We start from the raw sequence: 19,311 nt of genomic DNA, 5'->3' as shown, positions 1-19,311 counted from the left end.
GTTTGTACATTTCCTCATTCATTCACTCAAAGAATATCTGTTCAGTACCTCCATATGCAAAACACTTGTGCTAAGTCTTAAGGCAGTTTTAAAGATGTGCATGATGGTATTATAAAATGTTCAGACTGATTTCTTAAGTGGCAATCTGTCTAGTTTTGAATTGTTACATTTCCCATGAAATACAGCTCTTGTCTTTGAGAAACTTTCCATTTCTGGTGCAGTGTTTCTTAAAGACTAGGAACTCTAGCATTCGTGGCATGTCATATTGTTTGCAGGAAAATAAGGAGAAATTTTCAGTTTTAGTCTGCAGCTGGTCTGTCTTTAATATCTGCTAATATTCCCCTCCTCTTAAAAACAAAACAGAAAAGTAAAATAAACAAAGAGAGAGCATGTCTAAATCTTTTACAGGCTATAATCTAACTAGAATGTAATAACTTCCTTTTTTGGTTACATTTATATTTGGTTACTTTCATTTGTAAAAAATGATAATGGTTTTCCATTGTGGTAGTGATAATAAAATTTCTACTTAAATAAATATAGGTTAGCTCTGAACAGTGATTCAGATAAAAAAAATATTAAGTAAACAATAAAGCAGGTGGTCTCTGGACACGACAAGAAGGAATGAAAGTAGAAGGGGAATGAATGAAGTTTGGGAAATTGCCCAAAGAGAAGTAAGACTTGCACATATATCTTTGATAAGATAACTCAGTGGTTCAAACATGAGCCACAGACAGAGTTCTGGGCTATGGTTGTGCTTCTTCCTGTAGTAATCATAGATGTCTCCCTGGAAGAGCCTTTTCTGCCTGTCTATCTGTGGATGGAGACTAGCATTGGAGCCAAGAGCCTCGAAAAATGGGGAAATGACTGCGAAAGCCTGAGTGTCAAGGTATGTGCTACAGTTGACAGCAACCCCTCCACCCCCATTTAAGTGCATCAGAATCAGCTGGAGGGTTTTCCGGGACCCTGCCCTTGGAGATAATGACTGTGTGAGTTTGGGGAGGGGAGTGTTTAAACCTCACTTTGAGCAGGTACCTGGACCATTTGAGAGAGCCCGTAATCTAGAGGTCAGAACCCTGTGAGCACGGAATCAGCATCCCTCTTGCGGTCATAGACTTGCCACACCATTAGGCTGCTTCCCCTTTCCTTGTCTCCACTGCAATCCCAGCTAAGGGCAGGTCCAGCACATGTATGTTTCTTTCACGTGGCCCATGAGGCTTACATGCATATTTGCTACCAGTTCAGTGGTGTTTTTGTGGGAGAGATTGAGAGGAGACTGCTTGGATGTGAGAAGATGGAGAGAGAGCTTTTCTCAGTTCTCTGTTCATGCTTTCTATATAAACCTCATGCAGGGCCAGGCATCCTTGGAGGACACCATGAAATAAGGATGCTAAAATTCTATTGGACCTAGCTATTCATGGGAGAAATTAGTGCCTCATCTCCAGTCTTCTTGAAATTTCTATCCTTCTCTGGTGGGAGGTTTTAAGGACAAGCACCTGTAAATTGCTTTGAAAGTGAACCATGATTATGAAAACAAATGGCATTATCTACCTTTTACTGACAGCAAGAATTGGTGATGTGGGGAGTCTGGTAGGTAAGTAAAGACTTTTTGAATCGGGAGGAACCATGGGAGTAGACTAAATGTGAGCCCCCAAAGCACACAGTGCATATTCAGCACTTCGACTTGAACTACCAGATGGATAATAATCTGTTAGGGGATAGTCCGAGTGGGTTATTTAAAAGGATGTAAAAGATTGCTGACCCAGGCTGGGACTGTGGGCAAGCTGTGGGCACATCTGCAGCGATTGAGCACGTATTTCTAGGGGTTTCCAGCAGAACGTAAGTAAACAATTGCCTGCCTGAGTGAGATGGGAATTTCATAAGAGCCATAAACACCCAAGTTGATGGCCAACAGAGTTGGCCAGATCCAGCTGTGTGCAGAAACAATGCCTTTCAGCCAAAACATACCAAATGGCACTCTCTCTCTTGGGTTCTTCTTCAACACAGCACAGCACACAGAAGGGCAAAACTTGAAAGATGGGTACCCAAGTGCTCTGAGGTGGTGACCCTGACAAAAATGCTGCAAATTGGGCTAGTTAATGATGTGCTGGGACTTTCACGCATTATGGACCACATTCAACAGGTCAGGGATCCGCAAGCTGCCAGAGCAGCACCGTGAGTGTTAATGGAGAAGAATTAACTTAGACCAGAGGGAGAGGGCTTCCTCCTGCCATTAGTGACCATTATTCCCACTTTGTTGGCACTGCCATTCTGTCTAGTGCAATGTTGTGTGCTGTGATGCTGCCTGTCAAATCTTCATTCTCCGAGTATAGAATCCAGGTGGTGGCGATGGCTGAACATTGCTTCTCTGTAATGAATATAAAGCAGTGACCCCCAGTCTCCTATGCTCTGAGCAGAGGAGATTTGGCGGGGCAAAGAAACAAAACATCCATCATTAAAATGATAATGGAAAAATAAATCTGGATGAACCCAGATGTTAGTCATAAAAATAAAAACTCATGGTACAATAAATTCCTAATTTCTTATGTTGTACTGAAATTTCATCGAGTCAATTAGATTCTGAAATAAATGACAAATGGGGCATTGGCTGGAGATGAAGAGAATGATATATTTTTGTTTGAAGACTAGGAGTTTAGACATTTATTGGATTGGAATTTGACCTGTGGCATTAAAATGTAGATTGTCTCCCAAAACTGTAAGTGGAGCATGGATTTTCAGAAGAAAATTTTCTGCATAATAAGTTGTGTCCTAACAATGAAATCTTGCATAAAAATAGACAGCTAACAAGGTGAAGGGAACGAAACAGCTCAACAAATCAACAAACAGTTTGTGCTTTTGAAATGGATGTGGCAGAAACTGAGTTTTAGCTGAAAGGTTGCTCCTTTGAAGTAAATAAAACCACATGTTATGTCGTGACTGAGAAAGAAATCTGTCGGGGGACAAGGATATATCATCTGAAAACTAATGAGACGTTACATTCTGAGACAAAAATTGCATCCAACTTTTCAGCATGTAACTAAGCAAGATCTGAGCCAGAGTATAAAGAGTTGACATAAAACTTTGGGAATTCAGAACTCAAATGCTGCCACAGAAGTTGGAGGGGGGTGGAAGACCAACTGTAGACTGACTGAGGAGACGCAAAATGAAACTATCTAGGTTGAGACCTACTTTCTTCTAATTTTTTTCCCCAGTTGGATTTTCTATCTTGTGACTGCCCAAACAATATATGCATGAAATTCTACATTCCGCTTCATTCACCCGACACACCATAGAAATTACACACTTAAGCACAGAGGTCACCTGTGGAAAATCGCTGTTTCTGCATAATAGTTTGTCTGAAAGTTACAAGAGATAACATCCCTCAGAATGGAATTTGCTTTTGTACCATGAGACTCAGGACGTGTCTGAGAAAAAACTGAGGTCACGATGTGCTGCTACCAAGGGTGTTAGTCACTCAGTTGTGTCTGACTCTTTGCGACCCTACGGACTATAGCCTGCCAGGCTCCTCTGTCCAGGCAAAAATACTGGAGTGGGTAGCCATTCCCTCCTCCAGGGGAATCTTCGCTATCCAGGGATCGAACCTGGGTCTCTGCAGGCAGGTTCTTTACCATCTGAGCCAACAAGCAAGCCTTAAGTGCAGCCATAATATCTTTTTCTTCCTAGGTAATACCAGCAAAGCAGCTATCCATGGCTTTGGTCAATACGGAAGTTGAGAGTGATGGACAAGTTCTGGAAATTTGTATTATTTTTCTTATTTTTGTGCCAAGAACAGGCCTTCATGTGGTTGTGAATGGTTGTATTCTTCACAAAGACTCTGCTCACTGCCTGCACACCCTGGCCTGGGGCTGTACCTGGAATGTGGGGAGGAACTGGTTTCTTATTAATATGTTGCTAGCAACTGATCCAGAAGGAGCTTATCCTAGCCACCTGATAATCTTATGTAATGGAAAAGGAAGTGAAACACCAGTCCATCCATCTTCAAGACCCTAAGTTCCTTATTCAGGTGTTTATGCCCATTAATACCAGAATGGCTGCTGGGCGACCCAAACTCTCCTGTGCGGACCGGTCACTCTTGGATTTGTTAAAATGCAGATTCTGATGGGAGCCCTCTGGCGCCTGAGATTCTGCATTTCTAACAAGCTCTCAGCTGACCTTGATTCAGCCCATCCACTGATCTTATTTTAAGCAGCAAAGCCTAGGGGATGTCAAGACCAATGAACTCCAAGGTCAACTCCAAGTCGTGATGGCCTCATCCTCTCTGTTAATCACTGAATCATTTTCCATTTTTCTGCCCCTACAAACCTCAACCAGAACACTTCCCACCCTGAAAAAAAGCCCTCACCAAACCAGTTCCCCAAATGTCTTTACCAAAAAGGGGCTAGGAAAGTGATATGGGGACTTCCCTGGTGGTCCAGTGGCTAAGACCTGCATTCCCAATGCAGGAGGGCTGGGTTTGATCCCTGGTCAGGGAACTAGATCCAGAATGCCACAGTTAAAAATCCCACATGCCACAACTAAGATCTCATGTGCTGCAACTAAGATCTGGTGTAACCAAATAAATAAAATAAATATTTTTCAAAAAAGTGATATGGCATGCTTCTTTCTTGCAGACTTCTGAGGTTAATTCCTCCCCTAAGAAGAAGATGCCTTCTCCCTGGGGTGTGGGCAGGAGCTTTCATGTCCTAGCCACTCTGAGGCACGCAGCGCACCTTTCTTCTGCACTCACTCTGGCTTTTTCTAGTCATTCAAGGAGATGGCTATTATGACCCCAGTATCACAGATGGGAAACTGAGGCCCAGGGAGATGACATGTCTTATCTGAGAACATGGAAACAGTAAGTAAACTTGAAGGGAACTGAATCCAGGGCCAATTTCAAATTCTGTACATGAGCTGTATATCTGGTTGCTACATCTCAAGGAACTTAATTTCTTCTGTCAATAAAGAGGTTTTCCAATTGACAGCCTTTTATCAGAGACTGTGGTACCCAAGGTAGAAGTCACATTGAAGGCATGGGGGTAGTACACTAGACAGCCCTTTATTTGTTTTAAGCATAATTCTATAATTGCATAGCCCTGTGGATGTCCCATGGAGTTTCTACCTGTGTGATGTTATCTCTGCTTCCGTGTGACAGTTGATTTTGGTGACTGGTTGATGATTCTTAAAGTACTTCTGATCATACACTAAAATGTCAATGGCAAAGCTTCTTTAAATGTTGTGTTTTTCATATAAGCAGCGAAAGTCATTGCTCCTGACTGGCTGAGACCAGGTAAGAGATGAGTCTAGAAGATCCACAGTGAGCAGATTGGCCATCTCTCAGGGGATACAGGGAGGACTAATCTCCAGGCATCCAACTGTCAGAGGGATGGGTAGGCTCTCCATGGATGGAACAAGTTTGCTCCAAGGAGCAATTCCTGTAAGCTGGAGCTCCAGCCTGGAGACAAACGCCAGTGATCAGAGTAAGGTACGTTGCAAGCTCCCAGTTCTACTCCATTAGGTGTGTTCATAAACTGCAAGTTCTGGGAACCTGAAGGGGACAGCAAGGGGAAATTGAATGATTTTCCAAATGCTTCCAGACTACTTTCTAGCTGATGGCACAAGACACAGCTTTTCCTGTTGTGGGGAGATGTTTGGCATAGAGATGTGGAAAGAGTTGACAGAAGCTGAGTCCCTTGTTTCCAGGCAGTCATTTCTCCAAGAAGCCTCTTTCTAGAAGGGGTTCACCCCCTGCACACATGGGCATGATACGTAGCTCCATGCAGTCTGCTGAGATGAAGCAGGAGGCCAGACACTACATGAGAGTGGTAGATGTGGTCCACTCTAAACCACCTTTCCTGAGCTGAGTACTGATGTTATGACATTAGATTGCATTGACTGGGCTAATAAGAACTGGTACCTTCTGCCCCTACTCTTTACTTGTTATTATTGTAGATCATAGAGACATATTTAAGGATATAGTACACTTTCCATACTGCATAATTCCTTTTTAAGGACCCATAGTAATCACCCAACAGGTTTTTATTGAACACATATGCCAGATATGGTACTAGTATTAGGAATAAAGCAGTGAACAAGGAAATCACATGAATCAAGCTTACAATACAAAGAAGAGAAACTATTACCTTAGTTCTCTATGTTAGGCAAAGCTGTCAATATCCTGAGCAACTTTCCTTCTTTACAATGCCTACTAGGAAGCTCAGAGTCAATTTTTGGACTTACTGCCCACAACTACATAAACTGAAAGAAAAGTGAAGTCGCTTAGTTGTGTCTGACTCTTCACGACCACATGGACTGTAGCCTTTGAGGCTCTTCCGTCCATGGGATTTTCCAGGCAAGAGTACTGGAGTGGGTTGCCATTTCCTTCTCCAGGGCATCTTCCCAACCCAGGGATCGAACCCAGGTCTCCCACATTGAAGGCAGATGCTTTTACTTTTCTGAGCTGCCAGGGAACTACATAGGACCTCATGAAATGAACTGTCGTGCAGACCATATGCCTGGCTTCATGTTATTTTCCCTTTTGATCAATTTTCTTGTGTTTATCTTTGTGAGCTACCTCACATTTCTGCTATTTTTTGAATGGGGCATTATAATTAAATAATCATAAAAGAGATCAGTGGTTATGAGTGAGTAGCCCATTCAGCGTTCAGTTCAGTTGCTCAGTCATGTCCGACTCTTTGAGACCCCATGAATCGCAGCATGCCAAGCCTCCCTGTCCATCACTAACTCCTGGAGTTCACTCAGACTCACGTCCATCGAGTCAGTGATGCCATCCAGCCATCTCATTCTCTGTTGTCCCCTTTTCCTCCTGCCCCCAATCCCTCCCAGCATCAGAGTCTTTTCCAATGAGTCAACTCTTCACATGAGGTGGCCAAAGTACTGGAGTTTCAGCTTTAGCATCAGTTCTTCCAAAGAAATCCCAGGGCTGACCTCCTTCAGAATGGACTGGTTGGATCTCCTTGCAGTCCAAGGGACTCTCAAGAGTCTTCTCCACCACCACAGTTCAAAAGCATCAATTCTTCGGTGCTCAGCCTCCTTCACAGTCCAACTCTCACATCCATACATGACCAAAGGAAAAACCATAGCCTTGACTAGACGGACCTTAGTCGGCAAAGTTAATGTCTCTGCTTTTGAATATGCTGTCTAGGTTGGTCATAACTTTTCTTCCAAGGAGTAAGCGTCTTTTAATTTCATGGCTTCAATCACCATCTGCAGTGATTTTGGAGCCCCAAAAAATAAAGTCTGACACTGTCTCCCCATCTATTTCCCATGAAGTAATGGGACCAGATGCCATGATCTTCGTTTTCTGAATGTTGAGCTTTAAGCCAACTTTTTCACTCTCCTCTTTCACTTTCATCAAGAGGCTTTTTAGTTTCTCTTCAATTTCTGCCATAAGGGTGGTGTCGTCTGCATATCTGAGGTTATTGATATTTCTCCCAACAATCTTGATTCCAGCTTGTGCTTCTTCCAGCCCAGCGTTTCTCATGATGTACTCTGCATATAAGTTAAATAAGCAGGGTGACAATATACAGCCTTGACGTACTCCTTTTCCTATTTGAAACCAGTCTGTTGTTCCATGTCCAGTTCTAACTGCTGCTTCCTGACCTGCATACAGATTTCTCAAGAGGCAGGTCAGGTGCTCTGGGATTCCCATCTCTCTCAGAATTTAACACAGTTTATTGTGATCCACACAGTCAAAGGCTTTGGCATAGTCAGTGAAGCAGAAATAGATGTTTTTCTGGAATTCTCTTGCTTTTTCCATGATTCAGCGGATGTTGGCAATTTGATCTCTTGTTCCTCTGCCTTTTCTAAAACCAGCTTGAACGTCAGGAAGTTCACGGTTCATGTATTGCTGAAAACTGGTTTGGAGAATTTTGAGCATTACTTTACTAGCATGTGAGATGAGTGCAATTGTGCGGTAGTTTGAACATTCTTTGGCATTGCCTTTCTTTGGGATTGGAATGAAAACTGACCTTTACAGTCCTGTGGCCACTGCTGAGTTTTCCAAATTTGCTGGCATATTGAGTGCAGCACTTTCACAGCATCATCTTTCAGGATTTGAAATAGCTCAACTGGAATTCCATCACCTTCACTAGCTTTGTTCACAGTGATGCTTTCTAAGGCCCACTTGACTTTGCATTACAGGATGTCTGGCTCTAGATGAGTGATCACACCATCATGATTATCCGGGTCGTGAAGATCTTTTTTGTACAGTTTTTCTGTGTATTCTTGCCACCTCTTAATATCTTCTGCTTCTGTTAGGTCCAGACCATTTCTATCCTTTATCGAGCCCATCTTTCCATGAAATGTTCCCTTGGTATCTCTAATTTTCTTGAAGAGATCTCTAGTCTTTCCCATTCTGTTCTTTTCCTCTATTTCTTTGCATTGATCACTGAGGAAGGCTTTCTTATCTCTTCTTGCTATTCTCTGGAACTCTACATTCAGATGCTTATCTTTCCTTTTCTCTTGTTTTTCACCTCTCTTCTTTTCACAGCTATTTGTAAGGCCTCCCCAGACAGCCATTTTGCTTTTTTGCATTTCTTTCCCATGGGGATGGTCTTGATCCCCGTTTCCTGTACAATGTCACGAACCTCATTCCATAGTTCATCAGGCACTCTATCTATCAGATCTAGGCCCTTAATTCTATTTCTCCCTTCTACTGTATAATCATAAGGGAATAATAATCATATACCAATGGTGTATAATCATAACCAATCAGTGTTAGCGTGAGATAATAAGAAATATACATATATTGGCCGATGTCTCTGATTCCAGGCACAAGACTCCTGAAACCCTTGTAATTTCCTAAGTGATAAGAGTACTAGGGACTTCTCTGGTGGTCCAGTGGCTAACACTTCACCTTCCAATGCCGGGAGTGAGGGTTCCACCCCTGGTGGGGGACCTAAGATCCCACATGCCTCTGGGCCAAAAAACCAAAACATAAAAGAGAAGCAATATTGTAACAAATTTCATACAGAGTTTAAAATGGTCCAAACCAAAATTTTTAAAAAAAGTACTAGGAGCATCTTTTGTTCTGTTGAAGTGACTCTGGGTGGGCTCCTGGATGGGGGCTGGTCACCAGAAAAACCAAGTCACATTAGAAAGAATGAATTTCCCCACTAGCCTCCATCTTCCGGTGAGGCAAGAAGGGCTAGAAATGGAGTTAATTATTGGTCATGACTATCTGAGAGGCCTCCATACTTTCCAACAGTAAGGGTTTCAAAGAACCTCGTGCTGGTGAACATGTGTTGGTGCTGGGAGAGGGGTGAGCCTAGAAGGGGCGTGCAAGCTCCACGCCCCTTCCCACATACCTTGCCTAGTGCATCGCTTCCATCTGGCTCTTCATCAGTATTCTTTATTGTATCCTTTTACAATAAATCAATAAAAGTAAATAAACTTTTCCAGAGTCCTGCGATCCAGTCTAGCACATTAACTGAATCCAAGAGGTCGTGGGAACCTCTTACTTGTGACCGACTGGTCAGACCCCAGGTGATAATCTGGATTGTGATTGCACATGGGGAGCAGTCTAGTGGCCCTGAGCTGTAAACCTCTGGGATCTGACACTCTCTCCAGGTAGACAGTGTCTGCATTGAGCTAATTTGCTGGACATCCAGTTGGTGTCACAGAATCCACACATTTGGTGAGCTGCAATGTCAGAAGGGAAATGAGTAGTAAAGTATTTTGCAGAGAAGAAAGACCCAGGATGGTGGGGGAACTGTGGGCTGTTCTCATCCAGCTGGTGATAAATAAGGCTTGGTGGGGATGGGGGGTGGGACATAGGGGGTGGGAGTGGAGGTGCGTGAGTGGTGAGGTCACTGGTGTTGATGAAGAGCTAGAGTTCCTCAGGATGACTAGGGGCTACACACTAGAATTTAAAGGTGGAAACTCAAAAGAATTCCTTCATGATCATAACACTATTTAGGCTATTTCCTTTTTTGACAGATAAGGCAACCCGCCCTCCCCAACCCCCAACCTCCACTCTGGTCCCCTGCACCTTGAACTTGACCATTTTGTTTCAATTTTTAAACTAAATTAAGCAGAGCTGTTTACCTCTGGAGGCTCTTGGGCTCTATAATGGGTTCATGAGTATTCATTATACTAATTGTAAGTGAAAGAGAAGTCACTCAGTCGTGTCTGATTCTTTGCGACCCCATGGACTCCGTAGCCTACCACGCTCCTCCATCCATGGAATTTTCTAGGCTGGAATACTGGAGTGGGTTGCCATTTCCTTCTCCAGGAGATATTCCCGACCCAGGGATTGAACCTGGGTCTCCTGCATTATAGGCAGATGCTTTACCGTCTGAGCCGCTAGGGGAGTCATTCATTTAATAGTCATACTATTTAAAGCCATATAAAAAAAGAAAAGGGCGACCCTTGAACTAATGATGTCAACATGTTTTAAATCAAGGATTATGATGAATCCAACTCTGTGCACTCAAGTTCCACTGGAAATATGTATCTGCTGAAACAATGAGTGACTGAATGGATCTTGGTGCCCAGTGGTAGGTGTTCCCCAGAGGTGAAGCTGTGGGACCACAGGGACACAGACAGGCCTGGCCAGATACTGGCCAGTTAACCCAGCCTTACGCTGTCTCCCAATTCAGACTATAGAGGAAGGTCTGGGAAGACCTCTCTGCCACATTCCACAGACTGGGCACTGGGCCTATAGCACCCCAGAATGTTAGACCTCCTCTCTGTCCAGGATTAGGTAAATGCTACAGCAAGTTTCCACAGCAGTTTCCTTTCCACATCCCAGACAGCAGAGAGTAGACTGAGGAGCTTCATGGAAAAGACTCAATTGCAGTAAATTCAACAGTGAGCTGAAATTAAGGCTAGCCCTGAAATTAAGGCTAGCCCTGACTGGCTCCTCTGGCAATGGACTTACGTGACTTCTAATTTGTCTCGGTCATTACTTTTTAAAGGGATATATGGATTTAAAAAATTGAAAGGACTTACTGAACCAATGTGGGAAGGGAAGGCATTATCATGTTTTTGGATATCATTAGTCCTGACAAAGTTTGGCATTAATCATGACATGGTGCAAAATGGTAAATTATTTGCAAGCAAGGAGAGGGTGGAGTTGCTGGAACCTGTAAATTGATGTCAGCTGAGCATTCCCTGTGGGGCTGTCGGCAAACTGATTTACTATTTTGCCAACTTTGGGAAAGTGTTACAGAATTGCAGACAAAATAGTTTCTATGCAAACAATGGTTTTTAAAAGGGTCCTTACATCAAATAACTGCAATTCACTGACCTTTCTGAGTAACCACAAAGCCAGGGACAAAATTTTAAATATTAGAAATTATTTTTCTCAGAACCAAGTTGAATACTAACCTCGAAATTTCCTTGCCTTCCAACTCCCTCTCTTCCACTCTTTCCTGTGTCAGTATCATGTCAGTTTTGTGGGGAAAGAGCAGAGGGAAGAAGGGAGAGGGGTAGAGACAGCAGGGGAAGGAAGTGGGTGGGCCCAGAAATGGAGAGATGGGAAGTCATTCCATGAAACTCTCACAGTCTGTAAACAGGGCTTAAAAACCTCTGTCTAGCCTGACGTGCTCCCAGGGGAAATGCTACTCTGCTTGAGAAGGCTATGTATAAAATTCCACCTTCATGCTTCCTCCTTTCATTTCTAAAAAATCTGTCTTAGAAATGGCTCATCCTTACTCTTCATCAGAACCATGGGGAAAAAATTCTGAACTCTACCCGTGGCTTTCTGGATATTTCTGTAAACGAGGCTAAATCAAATTCTTGGAACATTTTTCTACTCTGAAAATTCCTATGAATTAAGTCACTTTCTAAGACTCTTGCACTTCAGCAAGTACTAAAGTACTGATTCGTACTTCAGTAAGACTCACTGAAGAATAACGGCGCAAACAACATTTTAAATTTAGAAGTATCCTCTGGCCGAGAAAGGCTGCCCCACATAGTATAAAGATAAACGTGCAGCAATTTTGTCAAACTTATAAAAACTCCCATCAGGACAGGAAGCAGCAAAATGCCTTCAGGAGATCAGTTACCAGCGGACTTAGCCTCAAGAACCTTCGGGATTCGGAGCGATTCAGCCCAGTGCTCTCATGTGGGGATTAATCATTTGGGCATCTAACTCCTCATCACCATTCAAATACAGGAGGCTATTATAAGTGTCCCCATTTTGTGGCTGAAAGTCAGCTATGGCTTAGCCTCTGTTGGTAAGAGAAGAGAGGGGGAAGGAGGCTGTTCCTCATTATCTTAAAAATAAAAAAGTACTTAAAGCTAAAATGATCTACTTTCAACAACTGCGTTTCTTTTAGGGTCAAATCTTTTGATCGCATCTCTAAAACCAAGAAGCAAAACAAGAATTTTTGTAAACTAAAACAAATAGTCACCCCCGACCCCCTATCACCCCAATTCCCAAGGACATCAGTCACAGCGGGCGCGTCATTAGGAGCACAGATGCCGAGGGCGTCTGCTGGGGGCGTAATAAAATCAGAGAGGCCCTCTCCATAGTTAGAGGAAAGCGGGGAGAAGACGCCCCGCTGGCACACTCCTCAGAAAAACCGAAGCTGCTTCTTTGACCCTGGGGCCAGAAAGATTTATTACTTCCTTGGTGAGGGGGAAGCCTCAGGCCAGATGAAACGGGCGCGCCGGGAGTGGGAAGCCCGAGACCGGTGCTCGGCGTCCTCTGTGCGCTGCGAGGCGCGGGTGCGTCCTGGGTTCCTACCGGGAGCCGGCGGCGCCGACCCAGGCGGGGCAGAGCGGAGTGGGAAGCCCCTGGGGGATTTCTGCCCAAACTTTGTCACCAACTCTTTCCGAGAGCAAAAATGTGCGGTTGAGCCCGGCAGCAGCACACACAAGAATCCAAGTTTTCCAGAGGTCGGGGCGCCCAAGCGCTCCGAACCCCGCACCCATACCCTGGAGCGTGGAGCTGGGATGGCTACGGCCTCAGCCGAGCGGATGGAGGCCCAAGCGACGCCGCTGTAAACCGGGCCCCGCATCTTCAACCCTCAAGGCGGCGGCGGGAGCGGGGCGCTGCGAGGGGGCGGGCGGCGCGGCGAAGGGGAGGAGCCGCAGCGACAGACGGCGGCGCGCACCAACCCGGCGCGGGCTGGCAGGAGCCGCGCAGAGGCTGGCCCGAGCGCGTTGCAGCCGCTCGGCGTAGGGAGAGGCGCGTAGCTGCATCCTCCTGGGCGCAGCTTTCGCTCGGCGGCGGCTGCGGCGGCGGGGGTTTTCTCTGCCTGGATTCCTCGTTGGCCAGAAGAGCCTGGTGCCGGGGGCGGGACGGGCAAGAGAGCGCTGCAGACCCCAGCTCCTTTGCCTAGAGCTGTGTGTATGTAAGGGGTTTCCGGGCCAGTCGGAGGCTGAGAAGCGGCGGGGGCTGCCGGCAGTGCCCTCCCCGAGGGCATCCTTCTGGTGATGGAAGAAGCGGCTCCTGCCGCCGCGGCTGCAGGGTCGCGCTGCGCCCCATCTACCACCGCCAAAGAGATGGGAGGATTCGGGGCGCGCAGACTGAGAGCAAGAGAGGCGGAGCTGCTTTGCCGGGAACCGGGTCCAGTATAAGCGCCCCCCCCCCCCCATCTCCCTCGGCCAGCTTCACTCCCCAGAGCGAGGAAGGAAGCTACAGTCCCGAGAGGGCGGCGGAGACGCCGCTGGAGCCGGGCGCAGTGAACTCGGCAGAGCACAGAGCAGGGCTCCGGGCCCGGTGAAAGTTTCCCTTCCCCAGCCGCAGGGCGCCCGCTGCCCAGAAACTCTGCCCAGGGCTTGGGCTGCCAATTCGCGCGGCCCCCTCGGAGGCGCGGGGACCCCAGGCGGAAAACAGCTCTCGAGAAATCGAGGGACGAGTGACAGCAGGACTGAACGCCGGGCCTTGCTCCTGGGCCGCCCCGGGGCGCGCCCGCGGCGCCAGGTGAGCTGGGGAGCCGGGCAGACCGGAGGGTGGGCGTTACTTAGCGGGAGGCGGCGGCTGGGGGGAGGATTGGGGCGCCCCGGCTTACTCCGCTTCCCCTCGCAGGTCCTTCTCGGAGCCGCTGCCATGGGAGAGCCAGTCTTGGGCGCCGGGGACCAGCCGCCGCTGCTGCCGCGCCCGCCTCGGAGCCGCGGCCCAAGTCCCAGCGCCCGAAGCGGGGCCGCTGAGTCCCCCTCCCGGGTTGCAGGGCCGCCTCCGCCGCGCTGCCGGCCCGGGTTGTGCCTGTGATGAGCCGCAGCCCGCCGCGAGCCCTACCCGCGGGCGCGCCCCTCGGGTTGCTCCCAGCCGCGCCCGCCGCCGGGCCGCGCGCCCTGCTCCCGCCGTGGCCCCGGCGCCTGGGTCGCCGCTGGCCTGCGTCCCCACTCGGAATGAAGGTGTTCCGCAGGAAGGCGCTGGTGCTCTGCGCGGGCTACGCGCTGCTGCTGGTGCTCACCATGCTCAACCTCCTGGACTACAAGTGGCACAAGGAGCCGTTGCAGCAGTGCAGCCCCGACGGGTCGCTGGGTGCCGGGGCGGGGGCGGCTTCGGGCGGCTGGGGGCGCCCAGGACCTCCTCCAGCCGTGCCGCCCCGCGCACACACCCGCTTGGATCCCCGGACCCCGTACCGCCCGCCCGTCGCCGCAGTCCAGGCAGCTCCGGCAGTCGCGGCCGGGGCGGCGCGGGCCGCAGCCCCTCCAGGTAATGGCAGTCGGGGCGGCGGGGACAAGAGGCAGCTGGTGTACGTGTTCACCACGTGGCGCTCAGGCTCGTCCTTCTTCGGCGAGCTCTTCAACCAGAACCCCGAAGTGTTCTTCCTCTACGAGCCGGTGTGGCATGTGTGGCAGAAACTGTACCCGGGGGACGCCGTCTCCCTGCAAGGGGCGGCGCGGGACATGCTGAGCGCTCTCTACCGCTGCGACCTCTCGGTCTTCCAGCTGTACAGCCCCGCCGGCAGTGGGGGGCGCAACCTCACCACGCTGGGCATCTTTGGTGCGGCCACCAATAAGGTGGTGTGCTCCTCGCCGCTGTGCCCCGCCTACCGCAAGGAGGTTGTGGGACTGGTGGACGACCGCGTGTGCAAGAAGTGCCCGCCGCAGCGCCTGGCGCGCTTCGAGGAGGAGTGCCGCAAGTACCGCACGCTGGTTATCAAGGGTGTTCGGGTCTTCGACGTGGCGGTATTGGCGCCACTGTTGCGAGACCCGGCCCTGGACCTCAAGGTCATTCATCTGGTGCGGGACCCCCGCGCTGTGGCCAGCTCACGCATTCGCTCGCGCCATGGTCTCATCCGTGAAAGCCTGCAGGTGGTGCGCAGCCGGGACCCCCGAGCCCACCGCATGCCCTTCCTGGAGGCCCCCGGCCACAAACTGGGCGTCAAGAAGGAGAGCATGGGAGGGCCGGCAGACTACCACGCGCTTGGCGCCATGGAGGTCATCTGCAACAGCATGGCCAAGACGCTGCAGACGGCCCTGCAGCCCCCTGACTGGCTGCAGGGCCACTACCTGGTGGTGCGGTACGAGGACTTGGTGGGAGACCCCGTCAAAACCCTACGGAGGGTGTACGACTTTGTGGGGCTGTTGGTGAGCCCCGAAATGGAGCAGTTTGCACTCAACATGACTAGTGGCTCAGGCTCCTCCTCCAAGCCTTTTGTGGTGTCAGCCCGCAACGCCACACAGGCCGCCAACGCCTGGCGGACCGCCCTCACCTTCCAGCAGATTAAACAGGTGGAGGAGTTTTGCTACCAGCCCATGGCCGTGTTGGGCTACGAGCGCGTCAATAGCCCTGAGGAGGTCAAAGACCTCAGCAAGACCCTGCTCCGGAAACCCCGACTCTGAGAGGGGTTCCGGGGAGACCTGACGCCCTGTGGAGACACCCACGGAAGGATTGTGGTGTGTTTCAACAAAAACAGCCCAGATCCAAACTGAGGAAGCCCACATATTCTGTTATAGATACATAATATAAATACACAGGCACTTGCTGTCAATGTTTTGAGTCATGGAATTTCAAGAAAGAGCCACAATGCACACACATCTCAGAAAAGGCGACTTGAAAGTTCTGACCGCAGCTGCCCTTCTCTCTCTCCTCTACCTTTTCTTCCCTTTTCTTCCCCTCTTCCCTACCTGCCTTCCATTTTGAAGTGGGATGTTGATTAAATCAAGATCGGGTAACTGCAAGTCTTGTTTACAAAGTTTTCGTGGTATCTGTGAATGTGTAGAAGAGTCTTTGGATGTGGGGGGAGGGGTGGGTGGAGGAAGGGGAAGTGGTCCTGGAGTGAAAGCCCCACTGGGCATGCTAAACCAAGGAGGCATTCTTATAAAGTAGACTTTTATGTAAAAAGCAAAGGTCATACATGAGTATTAATAAAGAAGAGAATAAATAATATTCTTTTTAAAAAATATTTGCCTCCATTACTCTGGATTTACCTGTGTTCCTTGTCCTGTGCAGCTTCAGACAGAATCTGCTTCCCTTATTCCCACCCTCTTTCCCCCCATCTGCTTCCTAGAAAACAGTTAAGATGGGTGGGACTTTCCTGTCAGAGACAGCCTCTGACTCCTTGATCCCTACCTTGGAGTTGTTTTCTCCCAGGTAAATCATAGCCTGTCCAGTGCCCAGGAATGGGAACACATCTTCAGATTCTAAAGGCAAAAACCAAACAGGGCAGTGGAGGAAAAAGCATGGCACTGCTTTCCACTTGGGGCACAGAAAGGAAGAAGTAACCCCTTGAGGGTTTGAAGGCATTCGGTTTTGATTACCCTGGAGTTACACTGAGAAACCTTGAACCAGAGACTGATGTTTTGGTCCTAAGTTTAGTTCAGAAACAGGATTTTTTCTTAGAAGATAAGTAGATAGTTCAAAAACCATCTGATGATGTGAACACAAACCTTAAAAATTAGTGTGAATGTTTTGTTGGCAATGGTAGTCAACAAGTTCTTTGGTTAGAAAAGTGACGAAAGTATCTGAGTTTGGAATGTTTCTGCCTCTGACACAGTCCACGGAGGCATATGAAAAGGGAAGTTTTTGACCTGAGAACTGTAAGGGCGCCCACAGGCTATCCCCCTTATTCCCGGCTTCCTAGCCAAATTAATGAAAAGAGAATGTGAATTAATAATGGTTTACTGAGGATGCCTGTGGGGTACATTGCTTTTCTTTATCATGTTTCCTAAAAGTAAAATTGTGAAGTAGCTACATGTTCTGACAATATAAGGCTTCAACCAAGAGCTTCTTTTAGATGTGAAAATAAATTATGGGGAAGAGGAAATGAAAGTGAATTATGAGTTAGTAGCTGGATTTTGGGATTTGGTATTTTCTAGGGGAAAAAAACCATTGCAGTTTTCCTGTAATGGTAATGGTGTTGCTGCCGTCCTGAGCCCATTTGTACTGAAGCATTCTGCAGAATGTTGTATTATGATATAAAGTTATGAAGCTTAAATAGGAATGAGAGTGTAGTTATATATTACATTAAATACGGTACAAGTTCAAGTTCATCGTAGCTGTTTTACTGTAATTTATTGTGAGATTTGTGCAAGCCAATCTGTATAGGTTAAATGCTGAGGGTTTTATTTTAAGGAAAATAGAATGGAAAGGAATATGTACATGGGAAATACTTTAACCCAAGATGATTCTTAAGTATAATTTTCATTACAATGTGAAATCTAACTACGCTGTTAATTCCGGGATGAAGCACAGAGGTTAAAAAAAGGATGTATTTAGCAGTTGATTTTATAACACATTCTAGAATGGATATTTCTTAATTTACTAAAATTGTTTATAGTGTTGTGTTTATTAAGCCAGATTACAGCTATAACACATTGATCATGGTTTCTATGATATTTTCATGGTAGCGCCTATGCTGAATTATCTTCAGCAGCAGTAGAATATTTGTAACAGCTTTAAGAATATTTTAAAAGTAAATGAACAAAATAAATATTAATGTTGGATGACTAGAGATGAAACAGGTTTAGCAGAAAATTAAAACAACATCATTAAAAAGCAACCGCTCTGAATAAAAGAACCATTTAAAAACAAATTTCATGTGGCATTAGAATCAACTCTTTTCACTTAATCACAGTAAAATTCACGCTTAGTTTTCGAGTGAAGCATTTTTAAGCAGTGGAATTCATTCTTCTCTCTGGACTTCGATTGCGTTACAGTGGAATTGCGATGTTTTTGGATCTTGCGTTTAAAAAATAAGAGATGTCATGTAGAGGCTTGGCAGCCTGCAGCACATTCGTGGTCTCTGCTCAGATGAAATTCTGAGCTGAACACCAACAGTTCTCCCCTTGCTGTGCTTGAACGGAGCTTCTGCCTGTAATTTTCTTGTTTTGTAGCAGCTGCTTTGCTCCACTCTGCCACTCCTGGCTCTGTAATTTGACAGGGTGAATTGTTGCTCCTGGAGAATTTATACCTTGCTGCATTCTAGGAAAGTGAGACAGGTGTTGTTCCCACTAACAGCCGAGATCATCGTATTAGTGACATTCACCTTCCACAGGTCTGAGAAGGAGGGAAGCAGTTTGGGGTGTTAATCAGCCTTGGTCAGTCCCTGGTGCTCGCAGACTCATGTCGCAACAGATTGCAACTAAGCCTGGGACCATTTCTGAAGCAGCAAACGTGAAAGAGGTTCTTTTCACTGTTCTCAGCTTGGCAATAAGTCCATCAGCAGGAGGAGGTATTCTTCAGAGCAGGTTATCAGAGTGATTTTTATTTTCAAATTCTGTTCAACCCATAGCACGCCTGACTTACCCCTTTGACTCTGGAATGCCTTTGCTAATGAGAAAGCTCTATTTGTAGAACGAAGTCTCCTTAGCACATTTAGCCAACAAATGTGAGTTTGGAAAAAGGCAGCAGCCCAGTCTGGGTGCTTGAGTTTCAGGGAGCTCAGAGGCACTCAAAGGCCTCATTCAGACTGACCCGTGGGTACCTTATGGGTGGGGACTGGGGCAAATCCTGTTCCCTTCAATGTCTACTATGCAGTGGGTACTTGATAAGTACTTACTGAGTGAAATATGTTACTATCCAATTTTGAAAGTGCTCAGAAGGGGAAGAATGGGAAAATGAGTTACCTGGAGAAAGTGCCAGGCTGTTCACCAAAGTTTGCTCAAGAGAGTGGATCTTAGGTTCTATTTAAATGTGAGGCATAGGTGCTAGGAACACTTGTAAGATTTCCTGGTGGTTAAGGGGCTGTAGGGGGTGGGGGAGTGTTGCTGTGTGTAGAGCAACATTTCCCTTTGATGAATTAGAATTTCTGAATGGGGAGAGATAAAAGTTTCCAAATGAGGAATTCAACTTTTATTCTTTGTTTTTCCAATGAACAAGATAAAAGGCAGGGATTAGAACATACCTGCAGAATATTTAATGCTGCCCTGATACCTTAAGGGAGGGCTGGG

General features: G+C 47.0%; 1 protein-coding gene across 1 annotated transcript; it reads left to right on the top strand.

Moving 5' to 3' along the window:
• Positions 1–13,105: 13,105 nt before the first annotated feature.
• Positions 13,106–16,323, top strand: CHST2 (carbohydrate sulfotransferase 2). The gene is made up of 2 exons (XM_069580909.1): positions 13,106–13,891; positions 13,997–16,323. The coding sequence occupies exon 2, from the start codon at positions 14,179–14,181 to the stop codon at positions 15,760–15,762; it is 1,584 nt and encodes a 527-aa protein (XP_069437010.1). The 5' UTR covers positions 13,106–13,891; positions 13,997–14,178; the 3' UTR covers positions 15,763–16,323.
• Positions 16,324–19,311: the final 2,988 nt, after the last annotated feature.

This window comes from Ovis canadensis, chromosome 1, assembly GCF_042477335.2.
Source record: "Ovis canadensis isolate MfBH-ARS-UI-01 breed Bighorn chromosome 1, ARS-UI_OviCan_v2, whole genome shotgun sequence".
Taxonomy (NCBI): Eukaryota; Metazoa; Chordata; class Mammalia; order Artiodactyla; family Bovidae; genus Ovis; species Ovis canadensis.
The sequence above is the reverse complement of the archived record's forward strand: the minus strand, read 5'-3'. Positions and strand labels throughout refer to the sequence as shown.